The sequence below is a fragment of the Lacerta agilis genome, chromosome 4 (genome assembly GCF_009819535.1).
Source record: "Lacerta agilis isolate rLacAgi1 chromosome 4, rLacAgi1.pri, whole genome shotgun sequence".
Classification (NCBI taxonomy): Eukaryota; Metazoa; Chordata; class Lepidosauria; order Squamata; family Lacertidae; genus Lacerta; species Lacerta agilis.
The window spans coordinates 72,492,522-72,514,195 of NC_046315.1; the positions used below are offsets into that span (position 1 = coordinate 72,492,522).

At 42.3% G+C, this 21,674-nt stretch overlaps 1 protein-coding gene across 3 annotated transcripts; it reads right to left on the reverse strand.

The window, feature by feature from the left end:
• Nucleotides 1-684: 684 nt before the first annotated feature.
• CHST10 (carbohydrate sulfotransferase 10) lies at nt 685-15,929 on the reverse strand. 3 transcript variants are annotated; one of them, XM_033147588.1, is made up of 6 exons: nt 15,743-15,929; nt 8,033-8,173; nt 5,663-5,760; nt 4,276-4,510; nt 3,196-3,301; nt 685-2,287 (listed from the first exon to the last, which is right to left on the reverse strand). In XM_033147588.1, exons 2-6 carry the CDS (start codon nt 8,130-8,132, stop codon nt 1,750-1,752), a joined length of 1,077 nt encoding a protein of 358 aa, XP_033003479.1. In that variant the 5' UTR covers nt 8,133-8,173; nt 15,743-15,929; the 3' UTR covers nt 685-1,749. The 3 variants fall into 3 exon arrangements, with proteins under 3 accessions (XP_033003479.1, XP_033003481.1, XP_033003480.1); XM_033147590.1 differs by lacking the exon at nt 15,743-15,929 and adding an exon at nt 13,974-13,992; XM_033147589.1 differs by lacking the exon at nt 15,743-15,929 and adding an exon at nt 13,902-13,921.
• Between the last annotated feature and the right edge of the window lie 5,745 nt (nt 15,930-21,674).

Genomic DNA, 21,674 nt, shown 5'->3' on the forward strand with positions numbered 1-21,674 from the left:
CCATCTCATTACCATGGGAAACAAGGGCCCAGAATAGTTACAAATGCCTCATTCTGACACAGCCAATGCAGGCATGCAGCTCAATTTGGCTGTTCATTAGCCCAAGATGGGAACTAAAGTGCAATTCCAAGAAGTATTCTCCATGCTGCATTTCTTAAGACAGGGGTCCATCACCTTGGTTTAGCATTTTTGCAACCAGTACTTTCAAACATGGCATTCAATCTTACACACACCTCTAAGTTTACCCCTAACTGCCCTGAGGAGTGGAGGGAACAGATTTAAAAGCACCCTACCTCTTCTCATTTCACGCAAATACACCTTGTTTTGGAAACATATCCATCTTTCAGACAGATTTGCAATCTTCCTCCCCATTTGATTCAGGTAACCCCGCACCCACAAGAAATGGAACCTTTTAAGTTCTTGTCCCCAAGTGGACACACAGTTCAATTGGTTCAGATTCCAACAGGTTGCTGGCTTCCCTGCCTCCTCTACCCTGTTCCCTTGCCTCTCCTCAGTTTTTGTTAACTTCTTCCTATCTAGTCAGGATCCTAAAGCCTGATGTCATATCCCTTTAGCCATTTTGGGAGGGTTCCAGAAGAACCCAGGATGCTTGCTTGAGTACTGCACCATTTGGGACTCAACACACCCTATGAAGGCCTTTCTGTCTTTGGTCCCCCATCATAGCCTGCTTGCTTGCATGCTATCTCAGAGCCAGGGTGTCAATCATCTCAACAACCTTGGCATCCATCTAGAACCCCAAACTCTCCACTCACTGTGAATCACAGGAAATTACTCTTTCCCCTGGCTTTGTAACAGGTAATTATTAATGCTTCAACATTGCAGCTTCTCTGCTGTTTCCCCTGATCTTGCTGTTTTCTCTATCCAAATGCAACCTCTGCTTTCATCCAAAGAGATCTACGTACTGCTATTTCCCCTTTGTGGCCAAAGTGCAAGGCACTGTCTTCACGGCACACTGTGACTTTGGCTCAAGTTGTTGAATAATTTCACGTCTGAGGTGCTTGCTTGTGTGCTCACACGGAATATGTGGTCAGGGACACATGTAGGCTTGGTAGCAGTAATGGTACCCAAGTCACTCAACTGTATACAAGAAACATCACATTTTTAATTTCCCCACATTTTTAACAAGTGGGATCTGTAGCTTCACTTGCAGAAGATTTCTGATCTCCTATGACCAAAAAGGTTGTCAGTTAAAAATGCACAACTGTTTGACCTGAATGGTTAGTCACTGCTATCATAAGGCTATGGCAAAGGAACCCAAGAAAAAAGACCTTCAGATTGACATCAGAATATGGAGGTCTTTTCCTCATCTATAAAATGCTTTCCAATGTTTGGTCCCATGTTGACATCCAAGTTTCATATTCAGTTCCTTAGCCCATGAACTCCAGAGAAAGCTGCCTCCCTCTCTAAATGTTCCTTGTAAATGCACTTTCAAGTTCATTTATAGATTACTGGTCCATCCTCTGTTGGTTAAGGGAAAGAGGAACATTTGACATTTTCTATCTTAACAAGTTTTGCTTTTAACATATTGCAGTGCCATGTATTAAAAAAAAACTATTTTCAGTAGCTAGCGATTTGCAATCCCTAGTTGCTCCTATATAGCAAATCTTCCAACAGATATAAGGAACAAGTTTCTGAAACCTACAAAAGATACAGTACCATCTCAGTTACGCAGAATATTATTTTGTACACTTTAATCAACTATACTCATTCATCCACAGCTCCTAGGTGTCAGTTGAGTAGGAAATCTGGCTCTGGGTAACCAAAAAGATTAAAATCTCCTTCAAAACGGGCATAAAGGCGGCGGATGTCTCTCTTGCTAACTCCTGAGAAATAGCGTTCCACCTTAGTTTTGTTATACAGTGTTATCCCTGGCGGAATAGTAGGATAAGACACCAGATGGTCTATTCCAGCTTCCTTCAAGATGTATGGTGCATCCTCTTCCAAGGTTTCATGATGTCCAACTACACTGTATGTTATTTCACAGGGGGCACAAAGTTCCACGTAGGTTACCCAATGAATGATGCGGTCTCCAAATTGTATATCTAGCCACCGATGATTTGGATCACCCAAGTAGCGCACAAAGTCCTCAAACTGCAGCCCTCTGGTCTCAGTGCGATTCTTTCTATATTTACGAATGATGCCGGGAGCAATTTCATGCCTATACCAAGGTTCAAATCGAGGATTGCGGACGAACTTGTCTTTGAATGCAGAAATAAGCCTCTCGAACGGATCTCTTACGATAAAGAACTTGAAGTATAATTTCAGCCTGAAACAGGTAAGAAAGAGAGAAAGCAAGTTTTCCGTGGCAATTTTAAGAATTTGTTATCTGCTGGAAATTCACAAAGCTAAATAAAATAAGCAATGGTCCACAAATGCATGTTCCTCACTTGCATGCAGCAAATTGTGACTTGCATGTGTGAATGCAACAGCAGGTAAAGGTAAAGGACCCCTGGACGGTTAAGTCCAGTTGAATTCGACTATGGGGAGCGGCGCTCAACTCTGCTTTCAGGCCAAGGGAGCCGGCGTTTTTCAGCAGACAGCTTTCTGGGTCATGTGGCCAGCATGACTAAACTGCTTCTGGTGCAATGGGACACTGGAAGAAGCCAGAGGGCACGGAAACGCCATTTACCTTCCCACCACAGCGATACCTATTTATCTACTCACCCTGCTATGCTTTAGAACTGCTAGGTTGGCAGGAGCTGGTACAAAGCAACAGGAGCTCACCCCATTGAATGGGTTCAAACTTACGATCGGCAAGCCCAAGAGGCTCGGTGGTTTAGACCACAGCACCACCCGCGTCCAGAATGCGACAGCACAGCGGTAGTGGCCATACGCACTGAAGGTCTGTCAATGCATTCTTCAAGTTACCAAGCAATGAGAAATCAACTGATGTACAGGTGTGAATGAAGCAGCCTTAAGACTCCCAACAACATTTGGCTCTTATGTTTTACCTAAATGAAATGTTTTGCCTAGAAACAGACAAAGTTTTTTGTTTTTGTATTTCCAGAGAAGGTTAGTATAAAAAGGGTTCTGCCTTAGAGGTCAACATGGGTTACCTTTCCTTTCAGCATGCTTACTTTTCATATATGCCACTTAATTTGGTTAAGTGTGGCTTTTCAAAACAAGACACCTGTTTGGTTCAGACACCAAGTTAAGCTAAAGTTTATCACTTACCGCTCTTGGATTTCTGAGTCACTGAAGGAAGATAAGCGTGGCAAACCATTCTTCTCGTGGTCATGTACAATGTTCTCCGGGATCTCCTCAATGGAAGAAAAAGCTCCTGGAGAAAAGTAAGTTAGTACTTGTTTTTAGAAAGGTACCTTTCTTAAAAAAAGAAAAGAAAATGCCCCCTATTTTGGGGGACTCAAATTTAAGAAAAGGGGGGGAGGGAATGCCCAGAGTTGTTGAGCTTGTTTGGGGCGGGGATAGCCCAAGGTTGTAGAGCTTTTTTTTTGGGGGGGGGTGCAGAAATTCACTAACCTGAATGCAAACGCTCATAAAAGATCGTGTCGCAGAAGCAAACAAGCGTCTGCCCGCTTGCCTATGACAGCCGGCAATCGAATGCCCAATTGCCACAGTGACAGCCAATCCACAGCAGCCCTTGCCACAGCAAACAATCACCCACCAAATCGCTGCTGACAAGCTGCAGCTTGTGGCTGCAACCAGTCACCCGGCCCCACAATGCACTGCCCCTGTACAAGACGAGGCCTGTTTTTTTTAACATTATTTTTTAGTAAAAAATAATAATCTAGTCTTATACACGGAAAAGTACGGTGTTAGCTTTATAACTATGTAACTTTATTCTAAGCTGGGAATGCCTATGGACTATAGATTTTTGAAATGAAACGAAGTCAAACTGAAATGCTAATGTGACATTGCAGTAAACTTTGGGGGTATCTTATGTTTGGAATAGCTTGATTCTCTTGCTTAAACTGCACTGGGCACAACAGTAGATTTAATTTTAAAGCTCAGATTGCAATTAGCTCCGAATAAGCATAGCAGTGCACCAACCATATTGCCATGGTTTTGGCACAGGTTATGCAGGTGGCGCAAAGGTGAGTACCGAAAGACTTCAGGATTTTTATTTTTGAATGAAGTGTTAAAAAAACAGAATATAAAAGAAGAGGGAGTGAAATGCTGGAATAAAAAAAAAATCAGTGGACAGAAACAACGTATTTTTATACTATGCTAGTTTTTTTTTTCCTCTAGTGAGCCAAGCACAAACGTCAGAAGCTTCAAGAAGTAAACAGATACCATTTAAAACAATCAAGACTTTCTTCCACTGAGTATTGCCAACTTTTGGAGTTTGACAGAAGAGGATCTTGTGCTTGTCACATACAAATATCCGATCCAAAACAAATTTTGAAACAGTAGTGTGAGTGAGGTTTTTCAGTGATGCATCTTGGCACACATTCCTGAGTAACTCGAGCCTTTCCATATGGACCAGAGGTTGATGTATAATGTCTTCAGATAGACCTCTACCTATTGTCTTAGTATAAAATGGGAGAAGAGGGAGGGGGGAGGAGGGAGGGAGGGAGGAGAGCATAAGGAAGAATTTTATTTTCCAGTTCACATTTTAAAGGAACATGAAATTAGGCATATACATCACGATTGCTCTGGACTGGTCCTTTCAGAACCCCCATTTGTGGCATCCTATGCTTCTACTAGGGGTGTGGGGGGGGTGTATGACATGATTTGCAAAACCGAAGCTGCTCATTTTCTGAGTGACTGTGATTATGCAAGCCTCTGTGAAAACTCAATATCGGCCCTAAGTACAGGATTTCCACTAATCACGCAGCACACTTTCCAGTTTGCCTTCATCAGAAGAACAAATCAATACCTTTCCATGTGTTAGTTGCCAGGCTATATACATACTGCAGTGGTGGAAAAAGCCTTCTCCCACTCCCTGCCCCCATGCTGAAATTACGATGCACTAAGCACCGGAACATAACTTTTTATAGAAAAGTTATCCCACCTTCTCGTCTTCCTCGAACTCATGCACATTATTTCCACAATATAATTGCACAATTAATTTTAGAATTATAATAGTTATTGCATACTTGCCCAAGGTTACACTGGGCTCCTAAATTTCCATTCTGTGGATGCGGGAGGAAATAAGAATATTTGGGACATATATTCTGCCCTAAATATTCCTACTGGAATAAAGAGAACGGTTGGAACAGGCCTAATGATTAATTCTTTGTAAGATGAAGCTGTTTGGGTTTTAGAATCCAACAAAGAAGCTGCTACAGGTTGTGCTGGAAAGAAGTATATCTTATAGCTTCTCTGCAGTACCATATAGACAAGGAGGATATTGGGATTGTATTAAAATAAAATAAAGTAAGTCACATACCCGGCACAGAAAATACAAAGTTCTTTTTCAGACAATGTGTAACTGATATACAGAATTCACTACTACAATTTGTGGCTTTCAATTCCATGTTAAGAACGATTAAAAATATAGGATGTTTGTGCATGTGTGTATTGTATTGTTCATCTCTTATCCCTCAGGGATGGGGCAAGTCTAGCATCTTTGAAGGAAATTCTACAAATGCCTCAAGAGAGGTCCCGTCTTTTATTTCCCACCAACCAAACTTATTTTGGTGGAATGCAACTTTTACTCTGGGTTAGCAGCACATACCTGAATCTCTCCAGGAAACCTTTTCACTTTCGCCACTTGAATTTTCTCTACTTTAGTTATAGCTGTCAATGTTAACGGCTCTTGCTTGACACCATACACTAGGTAAGAAGAAAACAGAACAATAGAAAGAAAGGCATATATATTATTACCAATCTCTAGTATCATTTATTGCATGCTTTGAGCGTGGGCAGCTGCACTTGCTCAGTAAGAGAGGCACTCTGCATGTGCTCTAAAACACTGTTGGCATATTCCATGTCTAGAAGGAAAAAATAGCTGGCTACCAAGCCCAGCTATGGTCTGAGAACCCTGTTCATGAATCTACTTAGGATAAGGGTTAATACTTCACATGCCATACAACCAACATGTCTAAAGTCACTGCATGAATCTGTGTATTCATCACCATGAATGTTCAGAAGGAAATGGCTACTTCCACCTGGGAGACCCAGCCAGATGGGCGGGGTACAAATAATAATAATAATAATAATAATATTGCCTTGAGTCATATTTGATAGAATTAAATTATTTTAGCTTTGTTTCCTTGTGTGTATGTGTATGTATATGTGTGTGTGTGTGTGTGTGTGTGTGTGTGTAGATAGATAGATGAAGACTAGGAACTTCTGCTGCAGATTTTATTTATTTATTTTTTAAATTTGTTCATTGTGTTATCTTGCCCAAGTCAACCCAACGTGACTTACAGACAAAACAGACCAAAAAAAAACCCCCACAGAGATGCATTAAAACCAGGAGGAAAAAGAAAGTTTGTGGAAACAGCAGAACTTCAGAGTAAACAAATGCGGCCTAGGTTATTATTATTATTTATTAAATTTGTATGCCCGCAGGTTTGCATTTGTATGTCACTTTTCACTAACTACCTTACAAAAACTGAATGGAAGTGAACACTGTGTGTTGAGTGTATGGAAAATGTGTAGCTCCATCAACAATAATTCTACCTTAAGTGAAGATGACTGAAGTGTGTGCAGCAAAGTCACGCAAGGAGTCTCATAGCTTGCTGGCACTAATCTTCCTCTTTCAGCCACCTAACATTTGACTGCAGTACATGATACTTCTTTTATCAATTTGATCACCACTAAATGGCTTATTGTGGGAAAATGCAGAAATTGCCACTATGACATATCCACACACGAAAAACACTATGTCCCCTGCCCATGGAAGACTTTTGCCTAGTCTCTCTAAAGACCTTATCAGAGAGAGAGAGAGAGAGAGAGAGAGAGAGAACAACAAGACAGTGCCATCAAGTGGATTTAAACTCATTAACAGTTTAATACCACCTGGGATACTTAAGATAAGCAAAAGACTAGCTGTTATTTTTCAACTAAGCAGCCGAGGACAGAAATCAATAAGAAGCAATACAGGGCCAATTTGGGATAAAGCACAAAAAAATACCTTACAAACATGCCCCTGAAAAGCAAGCATTTAAATCACTACAGTACTCAGGATTAACATGTAAATGCTGTACATAGTAGAGAATGCCACTATTTGTAATTTTCCATATAAATTTTCATGTTGAACACAAAATCTTTCGCATCTAACTTTCATTGTCACACGTATTGTTTCATGTCTTACTGTGTTTTAATTTATTGGAAGCTGCCCAGAGTGGCTGGGGCAACCCAGTCAGATGGGCGGCATATTATTATTATTATTATTATTATTATTATTATTATTATTATTATTACAGAAAAAAGGGGTCCACTTCTCGCCACCTGGAACCTTCAACCCAAGATCACATGGCCCCGTGATAGCAAATGGGAGCAAGGAAGAGTCAAAGTGTTCATTCTGTAGCAACTTGCCAAATGACAGCTTTTTAGATATGGCAATTTGCAGGTATATAGTGGTTGCCAGCTAGACAAGTTATTCCTTTTTGCAGATATACAATTCCAATGAAGATGTATACTGCTTTATACCTATCTTTCATGTAGACAAGCTGTTACTTGTTCCGAAATCAACGAACACAATGAAAAAAAGCAGACAGAGGGGAAAGGAAAGCAAATTCAGGAGATTTGTATTATTTCTCTCAACTTTTTCAAAGCTGCACAAACCTCAATTGCTGCACAGCATATTTGATTTGTTTACCTTAAGGAAAGCAAGTCATGGAAAAATATGCATCTTCAACAAGTGTAATTCAGGTAATCTTCCCAATATGTGATTTATAAGTGGGAAAGCACGTTATTAAAGGAAAAGCATTTTCATTTACTAATTATTTATACTGTGCATTGTAGTATTCTGTAATGTTTCTTGTAAAGACAAGCAGCAGCATATAAAAATAATTCTCTGGACATTAACACTGCCAGTTGTTGTTGTTTTTTGTTCCAGAATGTGCATCAGTAAAAAGAAAAAGATATGTGAACTTACCATCAGGATTTTTGAAGGTCAATGTGATGAACTTGCTAGCAACCATGAACATGAATACAACCCAAAAGCATGCAGCTAACAGCAGCCACTGGCGGTGCATGATGTTTCAGATATGATCCATATAACGTCCGTTGGTTCCTGCTGCTCTTCCAAAACAAAACAAAAATAAAAAATAAAACGTTCTTATTAGTTTCTATGCTGCCTGTCTATCTGTAACAGATGCAAGGCAGCTACAAAACAGTAAGAAATAAAACATATAAAATGCATCGTAAACAAGCAAGCATGAAAGTATCAATTTTCACATGTACTTTTTTATTTTCTGAGAAATAGTCTCTTCTATGGGACATGGGTGGCGCTGTGGGTTAAACCACAGAGCCTAGGGCTTGCCGATCAGAAGGTCAGTGGTTCGAATCCCCTGCGACGGGGTGAGCTCATCCCTGCGACGGGGTGAGCTTTGTCCCTGCTCCTGCCAACCTAGCAGTTCGAAAGCACGTCAAAGTGCAAGTAGATAAATAGGTACCGCTCCGGCGGGAAGGTAAATGGCGTTTCCGTGCTGCTCTGGTTCGCCAGAAGCGGCTTAGTAATGCTGGCCACATGACCTGGAAGATGTACGCCAGTTCCCTCAGCCAATAAAGCGAGATGAGCGCCGCAACCCCAGAGTCGTCCGTGACTGGACCTAATTGTCAGGGGTCCCTTTACCTAGTCTCTTCTACAACTAAAGAAGCATCTTCCATTGCAGTCTACTCCAGTAAGAGGATTTAACAGTTCAGCCCTTGAACTACCCTCAGCTATAGAATTACTAGAATTCATTATTTTACACAGCTATCTTCAAAAAGAGATTACCTCCCACATGCTAATTCCGGTACAAATACATATTATACACAAAAGGCGAAATCTTGAAATTAAGAGAGGTGGCTGGCGGATCCGGACCTCCAAGCTATAAGAAGTTGCCTGCCGGCCTGGGCAGCTTTATCTTCTGATCCAACGCTAAAACTCTTTTGTCTGTTCTGTAGATGGAGATCTCTAAAGAGCAGACAGAGCACTTTATCTACCAAATCTGGAGATAAAGAGATTCCTCCGGCTGCCATTGAGCGAGGATTTCTAAAGAGCAGCCAGAAGGGTCTTTTTCTATGTACCATCAGCAAATTATCTGTACAAAGCAAAATGCAGCATTTCGAGACACCCCACTGCTGGAGTGGGAATGCTGACTGTAATTGTGTGTGTGCCTGTGTTCAAGAGTGTTATAGATAAATGTTTGATTGCACATTGTGGGAAAGTGTATGTGCGGTGACTGAGTGTGCGCTGCATGTGCAGTGAGTATGCATGCGTGTGCGCGTACACGTGTGCACGCATGGTCCACATCCATTGTTGGTGTACGGTCCTGAGAAGGGTAGCTGTCAATGTGGCCGTAGGGCTGGAAAATGTTAGCCACCCATGCATTAAAATAACAAGAAAGCTATGCAGAAACGGATGGAACTGTAAAAGACAGTAGCCCAGTCTGCACATCATTAAACCATAGTTAAATGTTTAACTATAGTTTCACATGGACCAACAGCATGCTGCTGCACACTGCTCAGGAGTCCCCACTGCTCAATGCCACACCTCACCAGAAGCGGCAAACCACAAGCCAAGAAGAAACCCACAAAGTTTGTTCCCTATTGTTTTGAGAAAATAAGGCCAGCCTGAAAGCCATAACCAAGTTATCCCAGTTAACATTATTTACTTCAGTTGATGCAGCCTGAAGTATAAAGTGCAAAGAATAGATCAGCCACTTCTCACGGGTTGCACATGTAGAGATGGCCTTGGCCTGAGAAGCAATTTCTTTAAACAGGAGGTACAGACAGGTGTGGCAAATTGCCCACCTGGGAAGGTTAACCCATGTTATGGAGGTGTCTAGAGGACCAAAGGAAATATGACAAATATGGTTTGGCACAATTGTAATTGTGCACGCAAATCAAAGAGAACACAAGCATCTGGGTATATAAAGCTTTTGCTGTCCCAATACAAGACCTGTCACTATTTCTGACATTTTGGTTGCTCCTAATAAAGGCTGCACAATTGTGGATTTTGGAGCAATTAAGCAACGAGTCTCAAAATCATTTCAACAGATTACATTAGGGTAAATATTAAATAGACTATGCTCTGTGGTTGCTTTTTTTAAAAAAAAGAAATGAGCTTGCAGACTTTTTAGAGGAATGTACCTTTGTTCAGAATGGATAGATTTGTCAGTGTAAAATAAAAGTTTAGTCCAGGAACCGTGCTAATCTGCAGTACCAAGAGGACAAATGGAACGAAGATGGAGATTAACCTGTTTGTTGGGAATACTGTGTATTTTTGTAACATTTGATTCATCTGTGCAAGTCTTTCCCCCTTATACGCAAAGGCCTGTAAAAGCTGCCTTAAACATCTGATGAAGTGGGCAGTAGCCTATGAAAGCTCAGCCATGCCACAATAAGCCAGTTATTCTCCAAGATGCCACAGCACTTTTTGTACAAGCTTTTAAGAATCACGCTTGAGCACATTTGCGGAAGCCATGAACAAGACAGCGTCACAGAAGTCTGGACCAGAGTTCTCTTTCAAGCTTCTGAAATGCTCTTGCCAGTCTTAAATTGGTGCCAGTCTAAGACAAACAGTTGTGTCCCCTGCATACATAAAATTCTAACAAAACAAACCATTCACAGAAGTTCTACTAAATATATCTACACCACAAAAAGTGGATTTTATGTAAAATAAGTAAATGAAAAAATCTTCGGAATTGTACTGAGCCTACATAGCAATTCATTGTTCTATATGCTGCCACAACTCAACACGTTTGGGAAGTTCTAAAAGCCTGCTGCATGTACACCAGTTCTGCACTGTAGAATATACGTACCGGTATATGCATGCATGCACACATATTTAAACCCCTAAGTACGCACATTTGGTGACTCTGGGCCAGAGCCAGATGTACACAGACATATCCCTCCACATATCACGTGTGTGCTGGAAGAAACACCAGTGTAAAATCTGTACGCACGTGCATCAGCTGTGTGACATATGCAGCTGCCTTCAACTCTTGCTAGTTTAAGACAGGAATCCTGATGTCTTTTATTAAATTTCTGGCCAAGTTTACTCTTACCTCCTGCTACGCTCAACAGGATGATCTGAATGCAGACAAGAGCGAGGAACCCAGGACCTAACATATTGCTTTTATTTGCTGGGTCTCAAAAAATACATTATACCATGACCTAAATTACACATCTCCCTTCATGCAATATTTTCTTTAAAATTACAGGGTCCAGCAAGACAAGACTGCTTTCTTTCCCCTGAGCTCGTTATTATAGGATTGTGGAACCATAAAGACAGAAATATTTGACCCACTTAAACTTTACAGCATCTGTAATTATAAAAATACACTTGGTTGGGCACTATGACATCACATATACACCTAGGTTCTCATCTCCATTTTATCTTCACAACAACCCCGTGAGGTAGGCCAGACAGGGAAAGTGATTGGCCCAAGGTCACCCAGTGAGCTTCATAACTAAGTGGGGACATGAACTGCTGTCCCCCAAGTCCTAGTTCAAAATTCTAATCATTATACCACACTTAATAAACTCTGGGTCTAACTCTGACTTGGGTAACTTTTATGGGAGTCACATAGTGGGGGGGTGTTATTGTTCTGCATTTTTGTGTTTTTATACTGGAAACTGTGATCCTTGGATGAAGGGCAGCATATAAATTTAATTAATAAATAACAGCTGTGAGTGTACAAGAGGGAAAAGTCTTGCTCATGGTTTGCATGAGACAAACCATGAACCTGGGTTTGCATGTGATACTGAAACAAACCATGGCTTAGCTTTATGTGGCACAGTAACAGCAGGGCTGATGAAAGAAAGAAGAAGCCATGATTTTCATTCCAGGGATCTGCACATTTGGCTGTTCTCGCTAAGCCACTGTCCGGCTCAGCGTTACATGTCAACAAGGCTTTTTAGCAGCCTGACCCTTAGTAAGTATGGCTCATGGTTCCTTCCCATCAAACTAAGCTAGTGCAAGGAAGAACTCTTTCTTTCTGCCAGTACTCACAATCCCAAAGCAGCCCAGCATCACACTTTGAGAAAGCAGCTGCTACAGATAAGTGTGGATTGCTCCTGACTCATTAAATGACGAAGGGATCATAAAGGATTTAGATGCATCAACCTCAGATGAAAAGTTGAAATCTGACACTTGTCTAGTCCACTGCATCCCTAGTTACTAAGTGAAATATGAAAATGGGAATCCCCAACCCACTCAAAACACAGGATACAAAGGCTGTCACACAAAAACAGCAGCAGATAATCTAGTTTTGGGATTCTGTAGCACAGAATAAACTAAGGCAAAAATGAAGTTGAATTCTCAACAATCGGGGGGGGGGGGGGAGTGGCAGAAGACTGCAGTAGCAGCCAAGAACATGAATTTAAAAAGTCATATACGTGTGAGATTTCACCCTTTGCACACTATAACAATTGTCAGATTGTAAGGAAGTTATATCAAGTGGCATCTATGAAACGCTACACTTGTAGACTGCAAGTTGCATTTTATAATATAATCATGCTCATAAAACTAATAGCAAGTCATACAAATGGGCAAGGTTAAGTAAGGAAACAAAAACTACACTACTGCATTCTGCAAAAGTAGGTGTTTAAGGCTCCCCCCCCCCAGCATAAAATCTGCACCATATGTCCAATTTTTTCAATTCTCCAATTGGTAATAAGACGCATACCAATTTAACATGATTTGCACAAATTGATATGGAGCATGAATCTCCATTAAATGTGTTCCCATTAATTGGTGTTCTAGACCAATTAGAGAACCAAAGTTGTGGGTCTATGGTGAAGATATCATAGTGTGAACTCAGCAAGTTCTTTCTACACACACAAACATGTAAATAAAACATTCAGAAATCCTAGTTATTGCAAATAGCATTTTTTATTTCACTCTATTCCACTGAATCCTCAGTGCCCACCTCTCTGTGGTTTGACATCTTCCTATTATATTCAGGAGGTTGTTTTGTTTACAGGGCACTGGGTCTTACTCCTATAGGATTATAGGATTGCACACTTTGGCAGCAATCCTAACCTCACTTACCCGGGAGTAACTGCCACTGATTTCATTGGGAGATGTATCCATTACAAGCAGCACACAAGGGTGACAACCATCCCCAAGCCCTCCATCAGCCCCACCCAGCATGACCAATTGTCAGGGATGATAGAAGCCATAGCCCAACATCTGGATATTCATAGGTTCCCCATTCCTGCTCTTATTTGTCCCAAACACCTGGCACTGACAGGTCCCTTAACATGGAAGATTGTTGATAGATAGCAGACACCGGTTTATCTTTCTTCTATGACTTTGTATAATATTTTAGATGGTAATCACTACATCTGGACTCCAGATTGCCTTTTAAACAGGTGGCAGTCAAGCAAAAAAAAAAACAGAGCCAGATGTTTGCTTCTCATCAACATCAGACCTAGCACCCCGATAACCAGCTCTCAAACTTTATTTTTTAATTGCCTTCCCTGCTCCAAAATTCCATCCCTATACATAGTGAATTTCAGCTTCAAACCCCTTCTAACACCCTCCCTGGCAGGTACCTGATGCTCACCATTGAGACCCAGGCTGAGAATAAACTAGGGTTAAGAGCAGCCGCTATCTCTTCATTTTATACAATAAAAAAGCAAAGCTATGAAGATAACAACCTGTATAAAACTAGGCAGATCACATTTCTGAGCTCTCATAAATGTTATTTGTTTGTTTAAGATGCCCATATTCTACCTCTCTGTAAGTGAAATGCAAGCTAAGGGTAAACAAATGTCATAAAATAATTAAATTTTACTGCAGCCTTGTCTTAGTTTTCCAAAGCTGTGGTCCAGTGCACATTTATCTGGGAGGTAAACCCCACTGAACAGTGAATGGGACTTACTTCTGAGTAAACGTGCATAGGTTTGCACCGTCTCCAAGCCTGCATTTAGCAAATGGCCTTTAGGTTTCTGAGAGGTGTGTTCTTTTACCTTCTCCAGTAGCTCATGTCAAGCGCTTGGGCACACGGCTGAAAGAACCTTGATCCTTACTGCCACAATCCCCATCTCATCAGACAAAATCCTGCTCAAAAACTCCCTAGCCAAAAGTTCTTAACAGGCATGTTAAGGCCAGTTCAGATATCACTTGTACAATTGATGCTAGGGGTTACCTGCACCTGAAAGGTAGCAGTCTGGCACCTGCACATGGCTCACCACTGCATCCAATTAATTTCTGTGTCTTATCATGCATTATGTTAAGATGCTTCCATTCAACTGCTTTAAACTGACTGCCGGTCAATTTCACTGGATGAGGTGCCAAGTTCCAGATCCGTAGAAGAGGAAAATGTCCACCTAGATACCCTGCACATGCCACTCATGCCTTAACGTTTGTTTTTCCTTCTTAAGAAAGATAACCCTCCTCTAACCTACTGACCATTTCAAGTGACAGTCCTAAACATACTTATGAGGCAGGATGCCCCACTGAAAAACCATGTGACCTTTCTATAGGATTCAGCTGCTCATTGCTCTTTTCAGTCAGGCTGACAAAATTGCTCACAGTGGCTGTGCTAAACATGGCATATTTAGATAAAATGGCAATACCACACTAACCGTTTTATTTCCAACCCCCTTCCTAACAATTCCCTGAACCAATTAATTGTTTTATTTTATTTATTTATTTATTTATTACTACTGCAGCAAACTGGGCAGGCAAATGCAGTGCACCTTCCACCAAGAACTGTTTCCTGAAAATTTCCTCCCTCACCTCCAAGGAATCCACCCGCTATTCTCTTGCCCAGTCAACCAAGTTGGAGGGGGTGGGGTTGGAATCTTTTTGCACATACAGGAAAATACACCAGCGCTCAATCTTCCACCTCACAATTTTAGACCGTATATACGGATTAAATAAAGACACCTAATCAAAAGTACCTTCCTTGTGGGGGTTTTTGTGAAAACACTGACTAGGGACTCACTACACCTAGGGGCTATGGCTCAGGGGTGCTTCGCAAGGTTCAATCCGTGGCATCTCCAGAGAGGACTGGGAGCCTGGGGATGCCCCCTTCCTGAAATCCTATAGAGCTCAATGGACCACCGCTCTGACAGCTGCCCATATACCCTGGTTGAAAACAAACAGACCCGCCCCCTGTTAAAAAAAACGCGGCTTGAAAAGCCAGGTACTTACTCCGGGGGGGGGGAGCAGGGCCCGGGGCTACTCGTCAAACCAGCCAGCCCCTCTCGGGGTGGGGCAGAGTCCTTCGCTCCCTCCCGGGGAAGAGGGCCAATGGCCCGGGGCTCCTGTGGTGGAAGATGCGTCCTTCCTTCCAAAAGCCGGTGCTCACCCGTCTGCAGTCTCCACTGCCGCCCTCTTCTCCTCCCCAAAGGGAAACCCGCCCGAGAAGGCTTCCCCCCCCCGGGGCCTGAGTCGCTCGGCGACCCGCCGCCGCGTTCCTCTCATGCATTGCCCGCCTACAGCTCCGCTCCTCCCACAGACCCGCCACCAGGCCCTGCTGGTGCAGCAGCAGCAGCGCGAGCCGGGGAAAGCGTCTCCCTTCAGGAGGCGACGCAATCGCGCAGCCTGGGCTGCGTCTGCATCTGCATCGCTTTCTTTCCTTGCTGCTCCCCCCCCCCCGCTTCGATATATAGATATATATATATATATACTGTATATTATTGCCTTCTCGGCTGCAAACAGCAGTAAGACCGTGTATTCTCCTCAGCTTCCGCTGCCTGGTCCTGCTGCTCCTACAGCAGCAGCAGCCTCCGCAGCCTCTTCCTCCATGTTTCCGCGCCGCCTCGGAGGTGGCGCCGTCGCGGCGCGCAAACTGCGCTGCCTCCCTAAGCAGGCGGGCAACAAAGAAGGCGGGGGGGAAGGGGGAAGGGGGTGGGGAGAGGCGTGAGGGCCCGGGGTGAAAGAAGAGCACCTCCCGGGCACGACGCTGACTCAGGCCCCCCACCCCCGGAGGGGGCGGCCGAGGGAGGATGCAAAGGAAGCCTCGCCCGCCACGGCTAACAGGCCAATTGCATGTGAGTCTTGAATGGTAGAAGGGAATCTCATAACAAGGCAATATATGAAACTTCAGAATGATTAAAATCTTTTCAGGTTTCAGCAGTCAAATCGGCAGCAACAACAAAGCTAGTCACGCTTCAGGGGCAGCGTGGTTGAAATGCTTTTAGCAGAAGTGGAAAATATATTGCATTTGCTGCTGGATAATTAAGTGAGCTTTGGGTAATGAATGCTTATGCACAGGCACAGGGCAGTCCTGTGCATGGCTACTCAAAAGTAGGTCCCATTGAGTTCAATGAGACTTCCAGGTAAATGGATGTAGGACCTACTGCAGACCAAATACAGATACAGGGGCGTTTGTGCGTTTCTCCTGTCAAGTGCCACACCTAACAGCAAACTCTAGTATGCAAAAGCACATCCCCCAAGAAGTATTTTAAGCTGCCGAAATACTTTTGGTTAGGTTGACAGACTAGGTGAGACACTGGCCCAATCCAGCAACCAGGTTCTTAAGGAGATCTGTTGTGATAACAGAGCATCAGTGCCTAGGAGCAGTCTACCTCTGAATACAAGATGATCAGGAAACAACAACTAGAAAGTGCTGTTGCGCTCATGTCCTGCTTGTGGGCTTCGCCTTCATTATGGGCTGAGTGAGTGCCATCTATTCGGCCCCAGTCCCTTGCCCCAGAGGACTTCAGTGGGCGCTGCAGCCTACTAGGCAGAGATGGAAGGGAGAGGGCTCCAGTGCCAGTGAGGGGTTTGGCCTGGGGAGAGCCTGAGGGCCTGATAGCAAGACCTGGAGGTCCACATTCACACCAGTGCTCTATTGAATGGCAGATATACCAAGCAATCAAAATTGGATGCAATCCTGCTTGATTTGGGGCTATTGTTTGGTGTTTTTCTGAGGTACACGTTTGCATGATTAAGATCAAGAAGGGCAGACATACTAAGAGCTAAGCCCTTGAACCGTCAGTCATGGTCTGTGGAAGTCTGGTGTGTGGTCTGAAAGGGTGACGGCCTCCACCTATTCTCATTTTGCTTCATTTTAAGTTGGGCTGGACGTAATTGTTTAACAAACAAAAACTTTCGATTTTTAATTTTTTTTTTTTTACTAAAGCAGACATCTGAGATATGCCAACATCTGTGCAATTGCATTAGGTTCTCTGCATGCATGCACATATTATTTTAGCTCTCCATATGCTGTCAAGTGGAAGTTCCCGGCCTCTTCAAATCTTCCTAGCTGGAAGGTTTGTTGGCCACTGGCCTAGATGGAAGACGGAAGACAAAGAACAATTTGTGACAGTTTTTCTCACTATCACCACCACTCTTTGGTAGCATCACTTTGTGGTTGTAAGTGGTTCCTGAAAGATTATCTAGTCATACACTTTAGTGTTTACTTGTTAATGCAGTTAATTACCGGTAAGCAAATTTATTGAATCCTAAATCAGGACATATGCCTTTTGCTTTTTGCTACTTACTGTGTGGACTTTCTGCACAGGGTCATTTTTTGTAACTAGGCAATACTCAGGTTCATCCGCGTAGGTGGACCTTACACAGAACTTGCATCATGTTTATGTTGCATATTTTCTGAACTTGTTTATGTGTATGTTGCATATTTTCTGTTTGGTTAATGTCAGAAATCCCAGCTGTGACGTTCTGTTGATTCCAAACTAGCACAACAAACTGATAAGTATCCAGTGAAAGATCTGGCCAAGGTAAATTAATTGCACTAGAAACATTGACTTAAACCTATTTGCTTTCCTTAGCCCAGATCAGACTTGCTTAACTTAGAGGAATGGAAGATAATCTTCTATTGACAAAAGGCACCAAGATCCAACAGACACACTCTGCTGGATGGATGGAAGTGAGGTGATTTTTGCTGATTGCCCCATGCCACTGGGCTGTTTTGAAGGGTTCCCCAGTTCTCCATGGCAGATCTGTAGGGGGCACAGAGTGCTGAAACCAGACAAGAGGGAAAAAGTCAGTAAAAATCACCTTCCTTCCTTCTCTTTTGTGCAAGGAGAATTCTACTGAGTACAAGTGTAGATCTAGCAACCCATTGCAAAAGAAATCGAATGCAATCACTGAAGTACTAGCCCAGGGCACATCAAAAGCTCAGTTACAAGTTAAAACAAGCAAGCAAAAACCCAGACAACCCACATTTCCTTTTTCTACACTTTCAATTTTGAAGTGCAGTATTGAAAATAAGCATGCATTCCAAGTCTGCATCTGCATCTCAAATTGCTTGTAGATATTTTAATTGTTTTATCATTTGAATGTTTGCCGCACAGGCTCCTTTGGAAGGAAGGACAGGATATAAATTAAAAAATAATAATAATAAATGACGCCAAACTCTCATGGAAAACCTATGTTCTGAATCATGTTCCACTGGATTAAATCTCCAGCAATAAATTGGATATGTTCAAGGACACCGTGGCCAATTTCTTGCCATCTTCATCTGTCAGCCTATCTATTTCCCACTGTTCTGAGTAATAACTAGCCTCTGCTTCTGCTCAGTGCCTTGCTGCTAGCCTGGAATTGAAAACTTCATTACCAAGGCAGGCTATTTTCAGGCAATTCTTCTGGTTGCTGCTTTTATACAACCCAATGCACATTTTCTCAGCATATTTTTGCCTAGGCAGTAAGGTTTAATTAGATTGTGTGAACTGACATAATAGAAATGATAGGAAATTTATTCACTTATTTAAAAGCATTTGTAAACCACTCAATATTTTAAATGTATCTAAGTAGTGTACTATACACACACAAGCACACACACACACACACACACACACACACAATTAAAACAAAAATACAACCTAAAGCCAATTTTTAAAAAGTAATATAAAAGCATATAAAAACAAATAAATTCAACATATCAAACAAGGTCAAATATTTTGGGTCAGTGAAAGCCTGGGGGGAAAGATGATTTTTTTTACAAGATGTCTGAAGCAGCATGATGGTTGCTGCTTCATGTATGGCAAAGCAAATGTAACTATGACATTAATGATAGCATATCCTTTCTTGGAAGCATTTTACACAGTACAAACCTAGGCTTGCTCACTCAAGACAGGGAGCCACAACCAGTCTCAGGTAATTCCACCTTTACAATGCATAGGTTTTCCAATGTTCATTTGCTCTGCTACAAGCAGCTGGTAGGGACTGCTGCATCATATCTGTTGAACATCCATATCCCAGTGAGGAATGAAATCTCTTGCTAGGTGGCAGGAGCCTCTGTTCATGTCAATGGAAAAGAAGGGCAGAGCAATGGGGCGGGGAGGGGTCAGCAAAGGGGACTATGTCACAGTGTACATTATGGCTTACACCATGCCCTGACCACTTGAGTTGGACCAGGGTTCTAGTGTCATGGGCTGACCTCACTTCACTTCCACTTTACGTTTATTAAGTGTACACAGATAAAATTGAACAACCTGACCCTATGTACGGTTTCTACTATGCTCCTAGACCTTACAGGTGAGATAGGACTGCACCCTTAGGTATAAATCTAAAAATATATATCATGTGCCCCATAGTATTTTCTTTCATTACATTTTTGTCCACTCTTCTTCCAAGGTGCTCGGCTCCCTGCAATTTTATCTTTACAACTGGTCTGTGAAGAAAGTTAACCTGATGAGCAAAGTCTTGAGTCTGAGTCTTCTCAATAGAACTCCAGTTCTTTAACCACCACACCACTTGGGCCAACAACAAGTTGAGACTTGAGTCACAGAATCAGAGGTTCTGATCATCAGTGGACCATCTAGGATTGGGAGCACAGCCTGTTCTGGATGAGGTTGTACTCCCTCTGAAGGAGCAGGTCTGAGGCTTGGAAGTATGCCTGGTTCCAGCAGTATTATGTGCTCTGTTATCTAATAAGCCCCAGATATGCTTGATAATAGGTAGAGGTGGTGGCCCCTAGCATCAGACAAAGACAGCCACTTTGGGGTACAGAGCTGTTTGTGTTTTCCATGCAGCCTGCTCTGCGCCCCCTAAGCTAGCTGGCTGCCCTCAGGCAAGGTGGAGAGTACTATCTCATCAGTACTGAGGTAAGATTAAAATGCCAGCCTACTAGACTTCTGTATGTAGAATGAAGCAGGCCAGGCAGCATCTTGTCTTTCACTTCAGGTTTCAAAATTTGTTTTAGTTGACCAAAATTATCTGTTGCTTGATTGTAACAAGCTTTCCAGTCATTTTACAAGAAATGTCTTGAGCTAGCTTTGGAAGTAGCCAAGTAATATAACGGTTAGGAATGTGCGCCAGTGTGAATCAGCTTCTTGCATAATGCAGCCCTAGCCAGATTTGCTTGCAAGTCGTTCTTGCTGACAACAGTTGAATTTGCTTTCAAATAAGCACACTTAGGACCACAACCTTAATTCGCACGGTAATGGCTGAGGCAGATGCAGGTGATATGTTTCAGTTTGCAGCTTTACCACCCATACCTTCAACCCTCTAATTTGATGTAAAATGCTTTCATTAGAAGAAATATATGTTGAAATTAACACAAATTAACATACTGAAGTGTTTACATCTCAGGTTTTCTGCATGTGAGTTTGAAATGTACAACTTGAAAAATATTCTAGATCCCTATGAGATAAAACCAAGATGGTGTTTTGGAACCTCTTGCTAGGTTTTAATATACATTACTAGTTCAGCTCCATGTGGCTCCATGATGGAGATGAAATTGTGTTTTGCTCACCAAGTTAACTGAAAAACCACAGGATGGCTTCCACCAGGGCTTGACCATTAGAGAGCTTTGTTTCTCCTTAAAAAAAAAAAGTGTTGTCGTCCTCTGTTCTATTCCCTTTAGCAATTGGGCTGTGATTCACTTCCCCAGGAATGAACAGGAGGATTTGCCCGTAGCTGAATTTGGACTTGAAAGCTGTCGTTTTAATGACGTGCAACAACATATTTATTGTGTTCCTTCTGGAACCAAGGGTCTGACACTTTCCAATCTCTAGAATTGTATAGTCACTTCTACCATTTCCTGTGGTGCAGGAAGTGCTTCCATCTTCTACAATGTGGGTAATTCTAAAACAATTATGTAGGAATAATATGCCACACCTGTTTACTTTTAGGAGTCCAGTTAGGTAGGTAGGTAGGTAGATATATTTCAAAGTCTGAATTTTCTTAGTTTTAAAGACTTTTTGACCTATATCAAAATAGTTTATACTACTCTACTCTTGGATTATTGTGTAATGGTGCGCCAAATCCAGAACTGACCCACTCGCTCTGGGTCATTTCTGACAGGCTGGTGGGGCCATTAATCTGTCAACCACTTGATGGACAAAATCTATCCCAGAGACAGACAGAATCCAATTAGTCCTTCCTGTTCTGATTTTGTTCACGTACATCTTAAATTATGTCCCAGGGAGATTTTAGGATGATTCCAGGAAAATCCTTAAAAAATCTGGAGATAAAAATAGTAATTAAAAAAATAAATAAGTGAGGAGTACTTATGAGTTGTACCAAGGACAGTTCTGCATCTCCACTTCTGCTGCTTTTAGCAGTTTAAAGCTGAGGCCTGGAGCAGCTTGAAAGCACAGCACTTCTGCCATGCCTGGTAAAAATGCTTTTTAAAATGGTGCCAGAACCATGCTACTTCATGTGT

Coding starts and splice junctions, on each gene's coding strand:
- CHST10 (XM_033147588.1), bottom strand. CDS start 8,132: ATGCACCGCCAGTGGCTGCTGTTAGCTGCATGCTTTTGGGTTGTATTC. Junction 5,761..8,032: donor GACCTTCAAAAATCCTGATG/GTAAGTTCACAT, acceptor CTTCTTACCTAG/TGTATGGTGTCAAGCAAGAG. Junction 2,288..3,195: donor GACTCAGAAATCCAAGAGCG/GTAAGTGATAAA, acceptor TACCTGTTTCAG/GCTGAAATTATACTTCAAGT.